General features: G+C 44.5%; 1 protein-coding gene across 11 annotated transcripts in view; it reads left to right on the top strand.

The window, feature by feature from the left end:
• The window catches only part of CEPT1 (choline/ethanolamine phosphotransferase 1), a 50119-nt gene extending 31508 nt beyond the window's left edge, over window positions 1–18611 (top strand). For 5 of the 11 annotated variants that reach the window (XM_085527290.1, XM_015884936.3, XM_015884935.2 and 2 more), the window contains exons 3-9: window positions 1206–1353; window positions 2257–2398; window positions 12013–12097; window positions 15456–15587; window positions 16419–16577; window positions 17342–17467; window positions 17813–18611. In XM_085527290.1, the coding sequence (XP_085383416.1) occupies window positions 1206–1353; window positions 2257–2398; window positions 12013–12097; window positions 15456–15587; window positions 16419–16577; window positions 17342–17467; window positions 17813–17929 (909 nt within the window). In that variant the 3' untranslated portion in view covers window positions 17930–18611. Of the gene's footprint in view, window positions 1–1205; window positions 1354–2256; window positions 2399–7065; window positions 7151–12012; window positions 12098–15455; window positions 15588–16418; window positions 16578–17341; window positions 17468–17812 lie in introns of all 11 variants that reach the window. The other 6 variants (XM_015884934.2, XM_085527288.1, XM_085527287.1 and 3 more) reach the window with 3 other exon arrangements.
• The last annotated feature ends 2427 nt before the right edge of the window (window positions 18612–21038 follow it).

Below are 21038 nucleotides of genomic sequence, written 5' to 3'. Positions count from 1 at the left end.
GCTAAGCAAGCTATGGAACCATACAGCCCTGGTTGGCTGTGTTGCAGTTGTTACACGTTTATCAGTTTGAGCATAGTGGGTTTGTCTTCTCACTTCAGCTGTAAAAGGGCTTTCTGCTGAGGTGGTGCTCAGCCTGATCTCATTGCCATCTGGCACTGCAGCCCTGTGTGCTGGCGTGGCAATGGGATGCCAGCTCTGTGCTGGAGCTGCAGGATTTTGCTTTGAAGTGTCAGGCAGCTGTCTGGGATGAAAATGGGACTTGGGGATTCTAGAAACACAGTTTTCTTCTGAAAGCAGTACTGCTTTGAGGTGTAAATTGGCTCTTCCTCGCAGCTCAGTCTTAGTTCTGCTCCTTTCAAGAGCAAGTTGGCTACACCTTTTGTCAACAGGAGGAGTCATAGGAATGTAGCTTGCCCTTACAGCTTTGCTGGTAGCTAAGAGAAAATGCAAGTAGGTAGAATAGACACACAGCTAAAAGCAGAGCGGGTGGCAGCTTTAGAACAATGCAAGAGGAGGAGAGAACAGCTGGATGTGCTACAAATGAGTCAAGGCTGTGTAGGCCAGAGGAAGCCAGGCAATTTGATACCTCCTGCATCTCTATAGGCATACAGATTGCTATACAGGATATGAATACTAAGGGTTGTTAGCAGAGATCTGGCAAAGCTGCTGTTACACAGTAGGAAAAATAATGGTGGAGGTGCTGTGCTGTGGAGCCCTGCAGCTTTACAGAGCTCAGGAAGTGTAGTACAACCAATGTCTGAGCATGGGAGCAAGGTGAAGGTGAGCTGAGTGTTTGGGAAGCAGTTCCATGTTTTGGGGCTAGGAAGGTGTTAAAGTTCCTCCGTTGCTCAGCCAACTTACAAATTCCCCTACAGGAAATAGAAGCTCGAAGGGGTGCAACTCTGTCCTGCTTTGCATGTGCAGTGCGGTGTCTTTTTTCAGATGCAGCTTCCTGCTTAGAAAACGCGTTACACCAATTAAACTTAGTAACAAAGCAAACAATTACTGGCTGTTTCATGTTCCCTAACTCCCTTTGCCTGCCCCTGCAAGCTACTGAAAGATCCATTCACGTGGCTTTACAGACCTCTAGGTGAGGAAGTGTGTGAAAATGCAAAGCTATAAAGTGAGTTTCAGCTGGTCTAAAGTTAAACCACGTCCTTACAGTTTAAAACATCCTTTACCCTCACTGCCAATTTCTTCCTTAGGCACCTCCCTGGGCATACATTGCCTGTGCTTGTGGCCTTTTTATCTACCAATCTCTGGATGCTATAGATGGGAAGCAAGCAAGGAGGACAAACAGCAGCACTCCCCTGGGAGAACTTTTTGATCATGGCTGTGATTCACTTTCCACAGGTATCGTCATTTGTTTAATTGAAGTAGAGGATTAAGTTCGTATTTCAAGGACCAAATCTGGAATATAGGGAAAGTTCCTTTACTGATCTGTGGATTGTTTAGTTTTCCATTTAGCTTTATCTCCATAGGCAGTAGTGTTGGTAAGCTGAATGTCTTCTCAAGCACATCACTAAGTTCAGTGGTTCTGTGTATGCTTCCTCAGTCTTAGTTCTGAAAACTGACTGTAACAGACAGTCAAGTGCTCTCCTATATTAACTTAGCTCTAACTTGTACAGAACTATTGCAGGGCACATTTGGAATCTGAGCAGTGGGGCAATGGAAGGCTGAGTTTGGGTAGTGTTGGTCAGGTCACATCCCTACCAGGTAGGTGGAGTTCCCTGAGCCAGCCTGGAGTTCACCCTCACTAAAGGAGGTGATCAATTGTTCTTAGTTATTTAAATTCTGAAGCTCTTGTGCTTTATATTTGTATGAATCCTATCAGAGCCTTGCGTTAAAATAAACTAATGCCTTATGCATCTTGAATGGCAAAGCTTGAGTTTTCTCAGCGATATAATGCAACTTAAAATGGGGAAAGATGTTCAACAAAGCTTGGCTGTGGTGAGGGAACCCCTCAATTCTATTCTCGGGCTTAAATTGCTCATATCTGCTGGTGTCCAATCCTGCTCAGTTCAGTAAAAATAGAGGAGACAGCAACTCTTAATGCTGAGAACTTCTGTTAATTGATAGGAATTGTGATAGCCTTAATTGTTAATAGAAATGTTTATCTCTTATAAATGTCTATAAAACAAAACCCATGAGGATCCCTTTACGCTCTCCTGTCTGGGTCCTTTGTTAGATATGCTGCTGGTAAGGATCTTTACACACACTTTATATTTTTACTCTGTGACTGATTTTCTTCTGCAGTCTTTGTGGTTTTGGGAACTTGTATTGCTGTGCAGCTGGGGACGAACCCTGACTGGATGTTCTTTTGTTGTTTTGCTGGAACATTCATGTTTTACTGCGCACATTGGCAGACGTACGTCTCTGGAACGTTGCGCTTTGGCATGTAAGTAAACCTGGGCTGAAAAGTAAAGTTGGATGGCTTTCCTGTCTCTTCCCTCCTTGTGATTGTAGCTCTTAGCATTGGAGTAATAGTAAATTGCTTATATTTGTATCTATGTGCTTAGAGCATTTGGTAGCTGTTAGATCCCTAGTTAGTACTAAATGTTGTTTAGCTTGTCCTAGGAGTAGTAAAATATCCCTTTGTCTACTTAGGAGCTTATGATTTGATTTAAAGATATAAGGGGGAGAACATGGGGCTTCATCTCAGAGGTGGTAAAGCTTTGTCAGGTGGTGGAAATCTGCTTTAACCACCTCTCTCTTGGTGTTACTTCTGGTGGTGTACTTGACTGTGTCTTTACTATGCAGCATAACTCTTAAAGACGGTGTATTAATTGATGCTGTGACTGCATCTTGAATTTCTGAATCTGTTTCACTGTAGGTTATTGTTCTGTCAGTTATAATATGGAAATGTGGTGCCTAGGAAGCCAGCAGCTGAAGCTGCATTTACTTGTATGTGAGGTTCCCAAGGACTGACTGAGCGATGGGGTTTCTTAGCCTTCATATGGGATGTGTGATGTTGCAACCTAAAATGTTTCGAATAAATAAGCTGCAGAATGAATTTGCACCTGGAAACCTCTGAAATTCACCCATAGTTTATATGGGATTTTAAAACAGTGCTGCAATGTGTGCTGTTTATGATGTTGTTGCTCACCTGCAGCTACTCGGTGCTAAAGCAGTTCTGGATCTCTGGTCTGTCCCAGTTCTTATGGGCAGAGCACTAATAAGACACTTGGCTCATAACAAGGTCTGTTTTTAAGGCTGTTTTTGTCACACTCTACTGAAGCTCTCAGTACTGAATGCTCTGTAGCTCCCTGTGAGCATTGTGGGCTGCTGATAATGGCAGATTTCCTCTTATCAGTCAAAGAGCAGAAAACCTTGGCATGTGCTTGACTTTGCAGATGTAGGTGTCAAAGCTGCCTGGCACGTCTCTGTCCTGAGCAGACGTGTGCATGATTCCTGCTGTTCACTGTAACTTTGGCTTTAGCTCTGGTGAGGATCTTCACACCGCAGCAGATGCTGTTGTTCTCCATGGCCTTACGTTATGAAAACTCGATCCATCAGAATGTAGCTAGCTTAGAGAAGGCAATTCAGATAACAGCCTACACTGTGCTGTAAACACATCTGTTTCTTCCTTTGCCTGGTGTCATAAGGTTAATAGGCTGCCACAAGCTGACATTTGTTTCTATGGTGAAAAAGCTGAGCCTGTTTATTCTGTGGACTGATTCTCACTGTTAGAAATTACTGTTTTCTGAGTTTTCCATTTCTCCAAATGTGAGGCTGAGCACAAGTCAATATTGCATCTGCCTCTTCAGATCTGCAGGCACACATGGGCTTCCTTGTTCTTGCTCATAAGCTCATAAGAATCAGAGACAGCTGTTGGAATGGGCAGCAGAGGTTTTAGCGTGCAGTGTTTTGTTCCTGTCTGTGTATCCTCAGGTGCAACATAGAAACTGCATTTAACTACAGAGGTCAGTTCAGTAGGGAAACTGTTAGTGGCTCAGAACAGCAACAGGCTGATAAAGACAGATTAATACTTTTCTCCTTAAACGCAGTTCAAGTTTGAACAGTTAAGCCTATAATCAACTTGGCTTGCTGATAAAGTCCATCTGCAGAGCAGCAGTGTTTGCCCTGAAGGAGGAGCAAATTAGATTGCTTCTGCTAAACTGCTCTGGAGTATTTATTGCAGGTAGAGGCCAAAAACTGAATTACTGAACACAGCAGCTGTTTTGGTTCTTTCTCCTCTCATCAACATCAGTGGCTCAGAGTCGCTAGAGGTCAGTATTGTGTAAGCATCCACAGTGAGGAAGCTGGATCCCTCTGGAAGTTGGGTATGTCACACTACGAGTCATTATAGCAACATCAACAGTACAGGGGCAGCGGGGAGTAGCAAGGCTGGTGTGTTGTATGGAGGCTTTGTTCAGAAACAGGCATCTCCCCTAGAAATGGGCTTGTGGGGGAGCTGGGATGTGCTGCACTGCTGAAGGGTGGTCTGGAATTGCAGGATAACATGATATTCTGGTGGTGCAAATAGTTACGTTGTTTTCCTGCCCTGGTTTCTCTGGGTTGTGGAATAGCTGTGCCATAATGCAGAGTGTGCTGTGCTTCAGGCTTAGTGCTGGGTGAGTACAGCTGTGCCATAACTGGGGCATCTCTGGTTTGGAAAACTGCATCTCTTGTGTCACAGACATTGAGCTGTTACATCCAGCTTAATTCTACATGTCTGTGTGGAAGCAGGTCTGGTGTCCTGGGGGCATCCTGCAGAATTGGAGGTCATTCAGAGAGATGGGGCATAAAACCTGAATGGAGTTTGCTGCTGTTAGCTGTGCTGTTGTGATTAGTAACTCTAGTTCTAGACCCAGGCTTTTTCTGCTTGGATTCTGTTCCATAGCTGCTCATTGCTCTGGCTTTAGGAAATATGTTAGAAGCTGTTTCTGCAGACTCAGTTTTGCATTTAACCTTGCAAGGTCAGCGTGCAGGCAGCCTGACTCTGCAGGAGCTGTCTCAAATCCAGGGTGGTTAGAAATGAAGCTGGAACTCTTAATCACTGTTGGAGCAGAGTTGGATTCTGCATTGCAACTGAACTGCTGTTCTGAGGGGCACAAACCACAGCAGAGATGCTGGTGCAGCACAGACAGTGCATGGCATAGAACAGAAGGGATTCCTTCACACTCAGCTGTGCTGAGCTTGATGGGTGGTGCTGAGATCACTGCAACCCACCCAGAGACAAGAGGATGCATCGTGATTTCCATCACTTCTCCTGTGAGTTATTCACTGGGTTTACCCTAACCCTGTTGAATATGGCAAGTTGGCACTGGTAGAAATCAGTTGTGTATATAAACAATGGGAATTAGTTCCTAAGGATGAGGATTATAAGGATATATATTATAAAGATTTATAATGGTATATCAGTAAATGCTGAGAGGAGGGAACAGTTCAAGCAGTTCCAGTTGGTTTTCCTTGTGAGCCCTGCTGCTGTATGACTGCTGAGTTAGAAAGGAGAAAGCAAATAACTGGAGCTGTGTTTCAGAAACCAACCAGAATTAAGCCCATCTCTTTGGCGTTTTATATTTCATAGCACCCAAGTGGTGCTATGGTAAATTGGGATGGGTTGAGGCTAAACTCTATAACGTCCCTTCAAACAAAGCATTTGAGTTCCAGTGTGTGTCTCACAGCCTTTCTCTTCTGTGTTGTGATGATGAACATTCTTTTCTTGCTGCAATGCTTCCCTTATGAAAACACATTGTTGTCTCGTGCTCAGATTTGTAGGTCATTGCTCAGCCTGAGTAATCCCACTGCACGCTTGGTAGGCAGGGATACAACAGATGGAAGAACAATCTCTCAGAGCATAGTGCTGCTATGCAGAATTTGAAGTAATAAACACAACCCTGTGAGTTTCCCAGCCTCATCAGTTCCATTTTCTGTTGGGACAGACATGCTGCTTATCTGCCTGGGGCTGCCAAAGGGAATTGTGTACATAGAGGAGGAGGGTACAAATCTTCCCCACAGAGCTGTGTGCTGCAGAAGGGCTGTGTCAGTGCTGACTGGTGTGATTTAGGGCAGTGTAAGTGTCTGTTTCCTGTTCTTGGTTGGTTCACTTCTCAGGAAATCTCTTATCTTTGAAATCCTTTTAGTTTGCCATTCTGGACGAGAATTGACTGCAGCTGTTTCTAAACTGCAGCTTGATTCAGGGTGACACTTGTAAAGCCCAATGAGTTGTTTCATCAAACAGAACCTTCCAATAAGCTACACGTTCAATGTGCTCAATAAATTAGCACTGACAAGTGCATGTTCTTGATGTATGACTAATCAGTTGTGCCTTAATTGGCTCAGGGCTCTTACCAGCTTGATGAGGTAACCTGGCAGAATGGTCAGCACACAATAGGCTTCTTGCTGCCAGCATCTGAGCAAAGTTAAGCACATGCCAAGGTGAGTAATGTAGGAAGAGAAGTGTAGCTGTTCAGAAATACCAGTCATGTGTTGTGTGCGACTTTCTCTTCCTGTGTTCCCTAAAACAAGGATTTTAGATCTCCTTAAGCACTGACTGTGGTAGTGAAACAGAAAATGGGTATCGGATGGAGATTGGGGCATGGGACTACAAAGCACATTGTGCTCTTGGTGCTGCTTTGCTCCCTTCCTGACCACAGGGCATGTTGGTTGCTGCTGTTCTAAGTGGACTTTGTGAAGCACTGCCCCAAGAAGGACTTGTTAACATTGACATACTTTGTGCTGTATGGGCTTGAGGATGGGATGGGGAGATGAGAGGTCTTGGGCTGTTCTTAATTGTTATGACCTGGAGTTGAATCCTGTTTCCTTATCCAATAACCATCACACTTTGTCACATGTTGAGTAGAACACTGAATTGCGTAAGGTCTATCTGTAAATCCCACATGGGTGACAGCACTTTGAATTTGTTAATGCAGTCCCATTTTGTGGTTGCTAAAGCCCTTTTTCTCACCCTTTAAGCACTCTCAGTGATGACTCTTATAACATGGCACAGTGGTTTTCTGCATCTTATTTTACACCTCCGAAACAAATCTGCTCTGCTGGGTTCACCAAAACCCAAGTGCTTAAAAATAAACGTTTTGCAATGTTTCTTTCCCTCGCATGTAGATTTGATGTTACAGAGTCGGTGCTCTGTACTATAGTCATGCACCTCCTCACAGGATCCCTGGGGCCCACGTTCTGGAACTACACGGTAAAGCCTTAATGCTCCCAGCAGTGGTGGCATGGACTGAGCCTCGCCAGCACCTTTGTCATGCACAGAGTAACTGGGATAGGAAACACATCTTTGTGCTGTAAGAGCAGGAGAAAACGTTTGCTAAGTATGAAAGAGCAGTAAAAATCCAATCTAACAACATGGTTTTTCTCTGAAAGCATCGTGCTTTTGCTTGGAAACAAAGCAAGGCTGCCCTGAAGAGGAACAGCTTGCTGTGAGCATTGCTTGTTTTGTTGCAGACCTTCACCCGGATGATAACAAGGGCTATGGAAGCAGCTCTGTCAGTGTGCTGTAAGAAGCTGTAGAGAGGTATTTCTTTACATACCAACTCACCAGGGATAAAAAAGGAATGAGCTCATATAGGGAGCTGTATGCTGTGTGTTAGCACAAAGCTGCTGGTTACTGCTTAGAAATGCTTCTCTTGAGCTATATGGCTTCACCCTCATCTTCCAGTCTCTTAACTCTGCTTGTAGCTCCATGAAGTGACTTCACTTTCTGCCTGTCTGGATTCTCAGAATCCTTTCTGCTGCTTTGCCACCCTTCAGGAAGGACTTTTCTTTCTTATTACAGCTTTTCTAGTGTTGTGTATCAGAGTGGTCTGCTCCCTGTGATCAGATGCCACTAATAGGATGTGAGTTGGTTTTTGAGGTTTCTTATTTCTCCTGGATTATTCACCAGGAGTTATCCTTGAATTCTCTGGGGGCATAAGGGTGGCCCTGTAATAGCCTTCTCAGAACTGCATCAGACTTTAAAATGAAAATCTTCTCTATTTCAGACTGGCACATCCTTAATTAAAGCTGTGCTGATTACCATTATACCATTCTTGTTTGTTTTCCATGCAGTGTTTCAGCACAATCTCTTCTTTCAGCATCCTACTAGGCATGGCCCCTGCTTTAAATCCAGTGGTGTTAGCAGCCAGGTGTGTGCAGCATCCCTTGGGCAATGTGGGTGTGCTGTGAGGAAAGTGAATAGGTTAGAATGGGTGCAGTGCAGGGGAGAGGGAAGAGTTCTGTCCCTTTGCACAGCTGGGGAGGAACTAATGGAGATTTGTCTAGACTCCACCATTGACCCCATCCTTGGGAAGGATGCATTGCCATGCTTCACAAATAGATGCTGCTTGGTGGCACCGCTGCATGCAGTGGGTGTGAGTTCTGCTTCTTGCCCTCCAGCAGCAGAATATGGAGTGTTTACCTGTGTCAGTTCCTATCACATGCGCTAATTTTAGGCATGCCAAATTCCAGAACAGCCTTAATCACCTTAAATTCTTGCATTTGGATGCTCTCTGGCATCTGTATTTTTAGTCTTAACTAATCAATGAGGATGCTGCTGCTGATTCCAGGTGATTTGCCTGGTGCACAGACAGCATCACACTTATTTTGCAGTTTGAGATCGATGGGATAGATTTCATTCCAGCCTCGCTCTGTCTCTGCAATGGATAAGCTACAGGAAATTGCTATTTATGCTATTTGACATCTGATAGCTGCTTCAAGTGGCAGTCATTTTGATGTGAAGGTATAACCATAGCCCTGTCTTGGAGGTGCTGTCAAAGGGGCACAACATGGGGTGTGTGGGTTCCTTCACCATAGCCAAGCCTTGCAGTCGCTTCTGCTGGCAGAAAGGCTTTTAATGCATTAAGGAGGGGGGGGGGGGGGGGGGGGAAGCTAGATTGCTAATGGGGTTTGCTTACACTTCTAGCTTATGGAGAGATTCTTTAGAAGATCAGCTAGGATTTTAATTAGTTAAATCAGGGCAGGTGAGCAGGTGCAGTGTGTTGCAGTGTGTGCATTCCTGCTGCAAGTCTTTGTAAGCACCTTCAGCAGCTGCAGGAGTGCTGCAGCCACACGGGGTCAAGAACACCAGCACAGCATGAAAAGCACCTTTTAAACTCACAGCTTTCACACTTCTCTGGCTTTGTGTGTTCTAAAGCCCTCAGGTATTCTCAGTTAATCTTTATTGAGCTCTCGCTGGGAGCATGTAGTTGTTGGTGTCATTTGATCCAGTCCCTGCTTGCTTTGCTGTCCTCTGTTCTTAGCACAGTGAGCTATCAGTCACTTTCAGTGTTTTTTTCCCAGCCTTGCAGTTAAAGGCTCTTTTGAGGCATTCTGAGGTGGTTAAACCACGTCTGGGTTCTTTGTCGCTTTGCCTTCAGTCTGCTCTTTGTTCTTTGGTGATTTTTATAGCAGAGCTGAATTTGGGGTCCTCTGTTTGTTTTGTAGGAGATGAAACAATCTTTGGTTTATTTGACGAGGTAATTTTTGGAACTAAACCACTTTGTTTGTGTTGAGGAACTTTGCAGTAACTTTATATCCCTCTATTGTAACGTGGGCATGTCTCAGGGAACTGTTTCATCTTTGTTCCTTAGGTTCAGGGGAGCAGCTACGTGTTGTGCCATACATCTCCACATCAGCCGAGCTACACAGACTGTTTGGGCAATGCTGACGTGTCTCAATCTATCAGGAAACAGCAGGCAGAAAGCTGTCAGGTTAGGGGAAGTGTGGCCCCGAGTGATTGCTGAAAATATCCCATAGAAGAGGCTGTGAGGAGCCCCCATACTCGAGCTGCAGGACTTGTGCTGCTAATTCTTCCCACTTGTTTTCCTTAGGATGTCCACCAAAGCATTTAAACACACAAACACAAGGAGAAAATAGATTCAGGCTTTGAACTGACTCATTCCCTTCTTGCTTTGAAATGGTTTCCTGTAGGTCTGTGGACAGTACCAGGCTGTGCTGCTGTAATACCACCAGGGGCTGCACAACCCAGGGCTTCTCCTGCTCTTAATTGCCAAATGCCACTTTCTCTCTCCTTGTGCAGGTGCCACCTCTCCTTTTCCATTTAAACAAAAACATTTTAATTTCTTATGCAGTATTTTGTCTTCCTATCCTTATAGGAAGAGGCACCTCAGTGTGCAAAAGAACTTTGTCTCAAAGGAAAAGCTCTATTTCTGGAGTATTTAGGCAGGAACTGTGTATCCACCTGCTCTGCAAATAACATCCCTAACCACCAATACAGGCTGCTGTGCAGGATGTTACCTTTTCTCAGTAGCTTTGCTGACAAAACCAGTATTGCTTTAGTTTTTCAAATGGCTAGGCATTCTCCTTCCAGTCTTTATTACTGTGATGTTTTTTAAGGGCTGTTTACAGCTTTTCTGTCTGCTGGTAGTGGTCTGCTTCTACTGCGGTCAGAAGTCAAAGCTTGTTGCTGTGCTTTTACTCCCTCCTTGTTCAATTCTGCTGCTAAGAAGGGCAGCACAGACCTTCCACTGCCCTCTGTGCTGTGCTTGCATCACTCAGGAGGCTGCAAAGTATGCAGAAGGAAAGCTGATACGCTATGAACTGGGATAGGAACCTCTTTCCCTTTCCTTTTAGCTGGGTCACTTGGAGCCAGTTTCCTGACCCTGTTGGTGCTGCCGCACTGCGGAGGAAGCAGGCTGAGCTGCTGGGTTTGGGCAGCAAGGAGCTGCTCTTTGGAGATGCTGGGATGAAATGTGGCTCATAGAAGCAGCCTGCATTTAAAATGACTGCAAACACAGCATCAGCTCTAGTTAAATGAATAGAGGAACGGTGTGGCTCCTTTCCATTTTACCCAGCTTCTGCTTCCCAGGGTTGTTCCCTGTTGTGATCTGGCTTTGATGGGTTCCCAGTTCAGATTCCTACACTGTTTGACTCCTGAGCAGCAGCCATCTGGCAGTAGGAGCCTGGAAAACAAACCAGAAAACCACTGGGTAATTCCAACATCAGGCATATAGTGCAATGATGCAGTGTCCTCTGAAAAGTCATCTGACAGTGGCTGTATTGATGGTGACAAGAGGGTCCCCTTAGGTATATGTTTCCTAATGTTTTCACCCTTGACCTTAAGATGATGCACTTTATTTTTGTTGATGGCTTAAGCTTTTAATTTGTCATCAGTAGATCTTAAATCTTGTCTCCTGTCCTAAGGAGCCATGTAGTGCCCTTATGCAGCACAGTAGTCAAAACTCATTGGTTCTGCAATTAAACCAGAGAGGAGTTCTTAACACAGGAAGCTTCTAGGTAATTGCTGGACCCTTCCCAGCTGCTCAGTGCTGTTCTTATTGGAGTCTGGGGGCTGTGGATTGAGGTAGAGCTGTCCAATGTGCCATAAATTGGCCAAAAGGATTGTTTGTGATACAGGATTTGAGTATGAAATGGCATCACATGGCTCCATATCACACACCAGAGTCCTCTTTGCATTTTACTTCCATCTTTGACTCCTATTCCTGGAGCTGCTTTGTAGGGCTTTGCTTTCCCTTCTTTCTAGCTCAGACTTTGTCTTATGATCCTCAAAACAAAGACTTAAACTCAGTCTTTCCTGTGAGCCTTTCCTTCCTGCCCTGCTGCAGCTCTCACTGCTGGATGCTGCAGCACTGCAACTGTCTGTACCTTATGTTTGCATCCATCTTCAGGGATTCATGTTTTGTTTTCAAGCACGATGCTTTTCAGAGAGAACATTCATTGGGGGAATAATACAGCAGAAATAATAGTGGCTAAAAGTGTCTTTCAAATATTACCATCTGTTTTTCTTTATTGGTAAGGTTAAAACTGATCACTTCTGCAGTGGTCAGCTGGAACAAAATTAAGGGCAAAATGGATTTTTATTGCACCATGAAACGAATAAAGTGTAAAACAAGCATGGCTTTAACTTTAACAGTGAAACTGAAATGTATTTTTGCTTGTTAAGGTATTGATGCCTCTTCTGTTTTCCTCAGGATCTCCAAGTTCTTTACACTGTGCACGATAAAGGGCAGCTGCTGAGCTTGCAGATAATTGACTTGAAACTGCTTTGAGTAATTCTGCTTCTCTTTTTGGCTTTTTGTGCTTAATCAGAATTGATGTGACTGAAGTGCAAATCTTCATAATAATCATGCATTTACTGGCAGTGATTGGAGGACCACCTTTTTGGCAATCTCTGGTAATTTTGTTCATGTTCTTATCTTTATCCTTTATGAATAATCTCATAGATACCCAGAAGAACCACCTGCCTGCAGCCTTCCTTTGAGAGGGGAAGGTTTTGGTTTCTTCCTCTTTCCTTACAATTAGCAAAGAAATGGCAATTAATGTACGCTCTGGTTTTACCAGAGTTAATTGAAAAGAAAACGCCTTTATTTTCCTTTATTTTATCATATTTTGCAGGTAGGAAGCTACCAAATGTTTCTCATACTTAAATGCACCTTTGAAACCCAGCTTCCGTTGAGTGAGCTGGCCATAACTTGAATGCATTTCATGCCACAAGGTAGATCAGGAGCAGTACTGAATTGGACTGATGGTATGGAGGAGAGTTTGGAGATCAGCTGGGGACCAACAGTAGATAATTTGGCCTCAGCTCCTGGTGGCAACAGAACACAAAACAAATTGGTTGTCTTTAAAAAGACCCCTCAAGGCTGAGCCTGGGTGCAGGTGGGCTTCAAGGGCTGCCTGGCTCAGAGGGCAGCTCAGCTGCTGCTGCAAGGTGTCACTCACCTGTTATGTATTCTATTGGTTCAGCATTCACAAAGCCACGCTGGGCCTTTGGATGTATGTAAATACACATGTATATATTAAACAGAAACAGATGTTTAAAAGTAACTTCTGAAGGGTTGGTTCCCTGGAGGGTTTTCCTTCCTGATCATGTCCGTGTGCTCAGAACATCATTCTGAAGGTGGATAAGGGAATCTTGATTTGCCATAAAACCAAGAGATGGTCAAAAATTCTGAATCACATCACCCCCAAATCACTGATTGATTGTTTCCCCCCCCTAATCTGCTTCCTAAAACCAGAGAAATGAACCTTCTAATGTTGGAGAGAATGTCTGGCATGAGGAGCTAACCTTGGTTGTCTCCATTTTGCTTCGTGTGCTTTTTGGCTTGAGCTGAAACCCTCCCAGAAATCACGAGTGGTGCTACAAAGTGCATAAAGAGCATCAGCAGGGATAGAATCTTCTCTACATAAGCAATGAAGGCTGCAGGTTGTGCTTCTGGTGCCAGGCTTCTCCAAAGCCATTACTACCACCAATATCCATGCAGCTACTGCTTAGCTTCCCAGCTGGGATTTCCCAATTTATTCAGTTTCCTTTTCTCTCTTTATTTTTGAAAGGAAAGCAGAAAAAGAACAATTTCTGCCACAGCAACCTGTGGTGGGACTTGGGGCAGGGTGAACTTTGGGTTATTATGGTATTTTTTTTCCCAGCAAAATCATGCAGTCTATGAGAAGTGCTTTGTTACAGCATTTGGAGGAACTAATTCCCAATGCTGTTTTGAAGTCCAGCTCTGGAATTATGGAGGAATCTCCCCAGAGAGTAAATGCCATCAGGCTTCCCATGGCAATTAGGAGGTTTCCTTTTTCTCCTTGTGGGATTGCTGTTATTTACAGAGATAAACACAGTTTGCTATTTGCAGAGCAAAATATATCACATAAGGAAACCACCCCTATTTAACATTTCCTATGACAGCAGAATTGGTGCTTTGGTGTTGGGATTTGTTTCTTGGGGAGGGGAAGTGAATGGAATGAAACATGTGGTGGTGTGCTCAAATATTCCACTTTCTGATGCTGATGTGTGACAAGCAAAACAATCTCAACTTGCTGAATACAGAGCTGTGTATTTGGTCAATCGTTGCTTTCATTGGCTTTGCTCTGTGAGCTGCCTGTGCTGTGTCAGTGTGGGGTTTTCCAGTGTGTCTAGGTGCTGTCTGACATCTGCTGCTGCTCTGTTGTCTCAGTGGATGATGAGCAGCTCTTCAGCTGAGATCTCATTTGCAAAGCTGTGAGTAAAGTGAGCAAACACAAGTCGTGTGGGTCCCTCTGGCTGCTGCCCACGTCTGTCTGCTTCCTAGTTCTGTTTTAACCACTCACAGAACCCTGGAAGAATCCACGATGAGTCTGCAGGCCTGAGGTTTGTCTTCTATTGAAGGATTTGCTTGAATTCACTCCCCAGCAACCATTCTTTAATCCACTCTTTGCCTGTTGCCACTTGTTTTTGTTAACGTGTTTGCTTTTGCCAGCCAGACCTTGGTATGCTTGTTTAACCAGGACGTGCCCTGCTTTGGAGCAGCTCTCTGTGCATTGTGGCCTTTCTCTTTGAATCAGATACTTTGGAAACTCTTTTTTTCCCCAGCAAAAATCCCTTTTTTGTTGGTCAACTTCAGCTTTCATCTCTTGATTCCCATACAAGGCACACCATTGCTTTCCTCCTCCTGGCAGAAAATCCACCATGACAGCACCTTTCTTAACCACAGGTGAGACCTTCCCAGGTCCTGTGCCTCCTAATGTTAATGGATGATCACAGTTATTGCTCTGGTCTGTAGCAACCTGCCTTTTGTTTGCTAGAAATACCTCTTTCTTTGCTGGCTTTCAGAGGATGCCTACCAGCAAGGAGTTAACACTGCCACACGCAGCCCTGTAAAGATCAAGAGATTAAGCTGTTGAGCAGCGTAACATGTTAAACACAGCAGAAAAATTAATGATCCCTATCTGCTAAAAGCTACACTGAGTGCAGCTGAGAAATAGAAACAACCTGACCTCTCTGGGGCCTCTGTTTGTGGCTGGGCTCATTGCTGCTGGGGGCCGAGTGTTAGTTTGGTTGAAGTTGCTCAGCAAAGAGCCTGGGAAGGTTTCATTGGTGCTGCAGATCGAGTTGGAAGGCGTTGTTGTGCAGCCCTGTCTCAAAACCTGCTCCCATAATGTATTTGCTGTGGTTTATTTGAACTGTCTCTATTTCTAGTTTCTCCTGTTCTGCTCAAAACACTGTCACCAAGTGAAGGAAATAACTGCTTTTCAGGTCTGACTGCACTCACTTTTTCCACTTAGCAACCAACTGCTTGTGCTCCAAGGCTTGCTTGACTGATATGACTTGTCTGATCTGTTCACTGCCCTGCCTATAGGGCAGTACCCAGCTTCTTACAGGGCATTATTTAATCACCCCCAGTCCCTCTTGCTTTGCCTGCTGTGATCATAGGCTGCAGCTGTGCATCCTGCAACCAGTTTCAGAAGGGATTACCGATGCCTCCATCTTCCCACTTGGTAACTGGGTGCTGTAGCTTCTGGGTTTCAGTTCCTACCTGCTTTTGGCAGCTCTTTCCAAGTGACTGAAGACGTGTCCCCACTTCATGGGAAGCTTAATGGAAGCATCGTTGGTAGAATACACACTTCTCTGATGTGCTCTGTATACATAAGTAATAATAAAAACTTAAGTCTCTGTAGCATTGGAAAGTGGAGTGTTTGAGTGCACCACAAGTGTTAAACCTGCCTTTAGTGTGCTTGTGCATCTTTAACTTCTTTTCTCTTTTCCATTGAAGATCCCAATACTGAATATTCAGGTGAAAATATTCCCAGCTCTCTGTACTGTTGCAGGAACCATATTTTCCTGTACAAACTACTTTGGTGTAATCTTCACAGGTGGAGTTGGCAAAAATGGATCCACTATAGCAGTGAGTACTGAGTTTGCTCATCTTAGTTCCTTTCCAGCATGTTGTGGCTTCCCAGCCACGACCTTGGTTTTCGTTTCACATGAAGGAAGCATTATGGTGCTATTTTCCATTCAGTTCTTTGATGGCTTGGGGAAGAAAGAAAGTTAATGTAGGCTGTGTATAAGAATAGCTTTAGAAGTCAAAGGTCTTAAATTTCTGTGTTCAAAGAGGCTGTGGCGCTTTGATGTTTTATATGGTTAATTCAAAAGCAAACAGGTAATAGAAATGCATATTTCCATGAAGTTCACAGACATGCAGTGCAGAAATCACTGAGAAGGAAGCTGGTCAAGCAGATCAGTATGGCTTTGCTCATTCTGAGTAATGTTCATATTGCCAGTTAAAAAGCCAGTTAAAAAACTAGACATTCCTGTACAGGTATTTTATGCTACAATGGCTAATATTGATTGTGAAGCCCAGGGGGTTTTCCAGAAGGCCATTCTGTGCCAGCTTAACAATGACTGGCTGCTTAGAAGGCTGTTCTATTGCTTTTTAAGCTGCACAGAGGGAAGTCTCTCCCAGTGCTTAATATTAGCATCAGCCCCTGCCTGGGTGATGAGTGCCAGCACTGAGCAGTTCTTGCTCTCTTGTTCAGCACAGGAGATGTTTGACCACACGCTCAGCTGGTGTTTCACCACATCTTGTTCCTGTTATTGCTGGTGTAGAGACACAATTGCTTTTCATGTGTTCTTAGTTTAAAAACCACACGTCTGCTTGCCATGTGAGTGTTTGGTTTGCTGTGATTATTTTGCATGTTTTTGTCAACTTAATGCTTTTAACTTTCTCTCACTGCAGGGAACCAGCGTCCTTTCACCCTTTCTTCATATTGGGTCAGTAATCGCACTCGCTGCAATGATCTACAAGAAATCTGCTGTGCAGCTGTTTGAAAAGCACCCCTGCTTGTATATACTTACTTTCGGTTTTGTATCTGCTAAGATAACAAACAAACTCGTGGTAAGTACACCAGAGTTTATAGCTACTGCACTAAGACTTCTTGTAGCTCTTCTCTGGTTATTCCATCAGCTGACTTGCATCTGTTTTGTGTAGCAAAGTGATTAAACACGCTTCATTATTTGGAGGTGCAGGGGATGGAGCACAAGTCTTTCTTCCACTTGGAAGTGCAGTAGTGAATGTCATGCAGATGCCATAGTTACACAGTTAGAGCCAATACAGCTTTCCATCCCTGGGTTCTGTCTCCCCCCCCTTCCCAGCTGTTTGTTCGTGTCTCTGCAGTGTGTTTGTGTGTGTAGGCAGTGAGCAGGGCTGGAGGAGAGCTGGCTGAAACCCTCCCCTGGTGTATGTGTGGAGGAGAGGAAAGCTTGTTGGGGGAGGAGGGAAGCTGACAGAGCTGTGGGAGTTTGGGACAAGTGCTTGAGTTTAACTTAACCAACTGGGGAAAAAAAGAATCATTTACTGGGTTGTAGCAGGGAGTAGATTAACCAAGTGCTGCCCCACGCAGTCTCAGTTCTGTGCATACAGGTTGTGTTGCCACGTGAACTGGGTCTGTGTTGAGTGTAACTCGCAATGGAGGAAAAGCTGCTTTCTAAGCAAGCCCAGCTCACTGTGCAGTCACAGCAGTGGCTGTGCTGGTAGGGTGATGCACCTGATACATCGTACTGGAATGTGGCTTTAACTGCAGCTTTTTTTGGCTTTATGTGAATCAAACTCACTGCTGGAGTACGTTAATATCTTCAACTTCCTCTGTTTTTTAACTGTAGGTTGCACACATGACCAAAAGTGAAATGCACCTGCACGATACAGCTTTCATAGGCCCAGCATTATTGTTTCTGGACCAGTATTTTAACAGCTTTATTGATGAGTATATTGTACTCTGGATTGCCCTGGTAAGTATGAGTTTGCTTTGTCACTTATCATTACAAGCATTGGGTGCTCTTTTCCTCTATGCTGTTGGCATTGGTTGAACTTAGCTGGTTCCCTTTGAGGATGGTGGCACTGGGGAGCTGCTTGAGTAGGCCTTTATGTAAGGTGACATGAAGAGGGTTTGCTTGGTGCATAGTTCATGTGCTTATAAAGCAATGCTGCCTACAGGGAGCGTCTGTTCCTGCAGGGTTTGAGATCTTGCTCTTGAGAAGAGCCCCGTAGTTATTTTTCCCTTTCTTCACCATACGGATCATGTCATATAGATGTCATGGAAGTGTAGATCTAATGCATAACTCTTCCTTTGGCAGATCTTTTCTCTCTTTGATTTGCTTCGATACTGTGTGAGCGTATGCAACCAGATCGCTGCCCATCTGCACATCCACGTGTTCCGAATCAAGTCTTCTACTCATTCTAATCATCATTAATAAACGGGGAGCCTCCATAGAAGAAAACAAGAAAAGAGTTGGTTTTCTACATGAACGGATGGCAAGATGGAGACTAAGGCTAAAAAAAAAGCAGGAAAGAACAAAGTAATTTATAATCATCAATGTTGTATAGCTCTTACTCTTTGTTATCAATAACACTCCTTAACTAGTCTCCTGCCTGAGAGAGTGAATTCCAAGTACACCCTAGTCAGCTCTACATGTAGTCAACTCTGTTGGTTCCAAGCCCAGGAAAGCATGCAGAGAGCAATGCTCTCTTTGTAATTACTTTGATTACAGAATAATCTATGTATGGTGAATGGATCCCCAACAACTGAAGTTTCTAATGTAGTATAATTACAGCTGCAATACGACTTGCTTTTAATTTTACTATTTCATCATCTCTTAGTGAAATACTTGTTTAGTGTCCACTTGAAATTCATTTACTAAAGACCCGAGCTGGTAACAACAGATATCTCACTAACTTGTGTGGCTGAAGCAGCTGTCGAGGTTTGAGTCCAGGCTGATGTGGTTCATTTGCTGAAGCATTGCTGATAAAGTGGTTTCTTGGCTGGAGAATACAGAGCAGGGTTCTGCAGGAGGAAGGGATGACCAGCATGCAAAATAGTGTGGTATCTTTGTCAATTAATTTTATTTTTTTAAATAAACATGATCTAAAAGACAACTTATTTCTCAATTTTCTTCAGTGGGGATGGAGGGAAAAAAGGAGCTATAAGAAGATTTTACTGTTTACTTTTTTATGTATGGAACTTAAGCAAGATTTCTGCTCTTAATAAATAAGAATTCTGAGAGCAGCAGTTGTCTTCAGATGTGTGTGGCTCTGTCCTGTTGGATTGAAGTACTTATAAAGCACTCGTATTGCTATTTAAAGAACAGTTTCATAGTGCTTGAGTTTTACAGGGATGTCATTCTGGGATCTCCAAGCCTTTTCTGTGCTATGTAATGTGGTAAGTTGTTCTTCTTTATTCTGTTTTAACACCAGTTCAAGTGTAGAGGCTGCTGGATTTAATGGGCGATTGAAACAAGCAGAAGTGAAGTGCTGCATTATGTGCCTCTAAGGTGAGTTTTAGACCCTGAACAAAGGGCCCAGGTTTGCTGTGCAGAGCAGGATCTGCTCTGGTTTGCTGGGAGCTGTTGGTGGCAATGCATTCAGGTGCAGTTTGGGCTTTTCCTTGGTTGGAAGAGGCTTGCACCCTTCCTTGCATGGTGATGCTCACTCAGGAAGTGTGATGGAGTTTGGTCACACAGCCTTCAGGGCAGCAGCTGTCGCAGTTCCAGATAACTGGGATGTAGATAGTATTCATATTAAGTCTATCTAATCTTAGCTGTGTTCATCTAGATGAAGGCTCCATCTGGGTAAGCCCAGCCTCTCACTGCTGCTTTTTAGGTGGTTGGGAAGAGCCTGCAGGACTGGCAGTGTTGGAAGCTGCTGGGTCTTTCCATTATGGGATTCCTTCCATCATATGGGGGTGGGTGCAGAACTCAGGACCTTTCTGAAGGCCCTGCCTGAAGTGTGTGTGCCCAGTGGGTCAGACAGGGGGAGTTCTCTTGGTTTTTAGGGCTTTGAGATTAAGCTGCTTTGAATAACTTATCGCTGATGCTTGTGACTGATATGGTGAAGAACTGAAGTCTTTAAGGGGCTGTCCAGGTCCAAACAAGCTGTTAGGAGGGAATCCAATGCCTGTTGCAATGGGGAAATGCACTGTGACACCTTTTTCTGGGCTTTCCAACAACCAAAAGCTGGAGTGACCTCAGGCAGCCAGGGAGACCTTCCCATTTCTGCACTAATCAGGTTTCAGTATTAGCAGAGAGCAGCATCCTGTTCCTGAAGAAACAATGCTGCTGGTAACCCCAGCCAGGCAGAGCACTGCTTTGGGTGTAGGGTTTGTGTAAGTGCCTATAATAAACAATGGAACACGTGAACTTTGGCACCGTACATTGCAGTCCTGTTGTTTGTGATCATAGCTTATCTCAGATATGTTTATAGGCCTAATGTTAATGGAGGAGATGGGAGGAGGAGCAGTGTTTGCACACTCAGCCCAATCTCGTGTCACTCCTTTTTCACTCTGTTGCTTTTCCCTCTCCAGCATCTTCTGAATGCTTTTCCAACAGCAACCTGTCTGCTTCCTGCAGCACCGTGCATGGACCTCACATCATGCAAAGCACACAGTGAGGTTTCCTGTAGAACCATCAAGGGAAGCTGAGAATGTCACTTGGTGCTGGGCTGCTGTAAGGACATGGAGGGGCTCCCTGCCTTCAGCAAGGGCTTAATGTGGGATGAGGATGGGTTGAGATAGCTCGGGCTTTCCTTCTGGTTCATCTGAGCATCAGTTTTGTTTCATGTTTGTGTTTTCTTCCTACCCTGCACCATGCAGCACTGCCATGTGCCTGCTTGTGTTTGGGAATGGAGTTATAGAGAGGTTTAATACTTGGGGACTGAAGGCCACAGCAGCGTTCTGAGGTCAGAGGCAGGAGAGCAGCGTGCTGAGATAAGAGCTGCGTGTTGTTGTACTGCGCTTATCTGAAAGCACTCAGCAAGGGTGACTCTGGTAGGTTCAATATGCACGGGGCTATTTGCTGCTGGTGTGACACACACCATAACACCAACCTTATCTTCCATGCAGGGCAGCTGTACAGCAGAACCAAAGCACAGAGCCTGTGCCTGGTGGTTGTTTGTACCTTTGCATTACTGGGAGCTGTGCTCACAACTTATCAGAAGCAATGAGCACTTTCCAGAATGGAGCAACATTTCCTGGCATTGCTTTATTCTTGTAGACTTAAAGCAAGTGTGAGACAGACCTTGAGCAGGAAGAAGGGTTTAAAACTGCACTGAGTTTTGCTGGTTGGCTGCAGTGTGACCCGAGCCTCCATTCTCTTTTCAGCAGCAATCACCTCCCATTGGGTGCTTCTCAGGCAGAAGCAGCTGCAGCTTCCAGACCTCCATGTGAGTAGTGATGCTCCACTGCTGAAGAGCTGCTGCCAGAGCAGGGACTGATTCCCTTTCTTCTCAATGAGATGTTATGCAGCTCAGAAGCTCAATGACTTCTCCAAATGGCAATGAGTGAGTAGAAAAGTGAGGGGAAAGTGGTTT

The sequence above is a fragment of the Coturnix japonica genome, chromosome 38 (assembly GCF_054131305.1).
Source record: "Coturnix japonica strain WE chromosome 38, WE-NBRP24, whole genome shotgun sequence".
Classification (NCBI taxonomy): domain Eukaryota; kingdom Metazoa; phylum Chordata; class Aves; order Galliformes; family Phasianidae; genus Coturnix; species Coturnix japonica.
The sequence above is the reverse complement of the archived record's forward strand: the minus strand, read 5'-3'. Positions and strand labels throughout refer to the sequence as shown.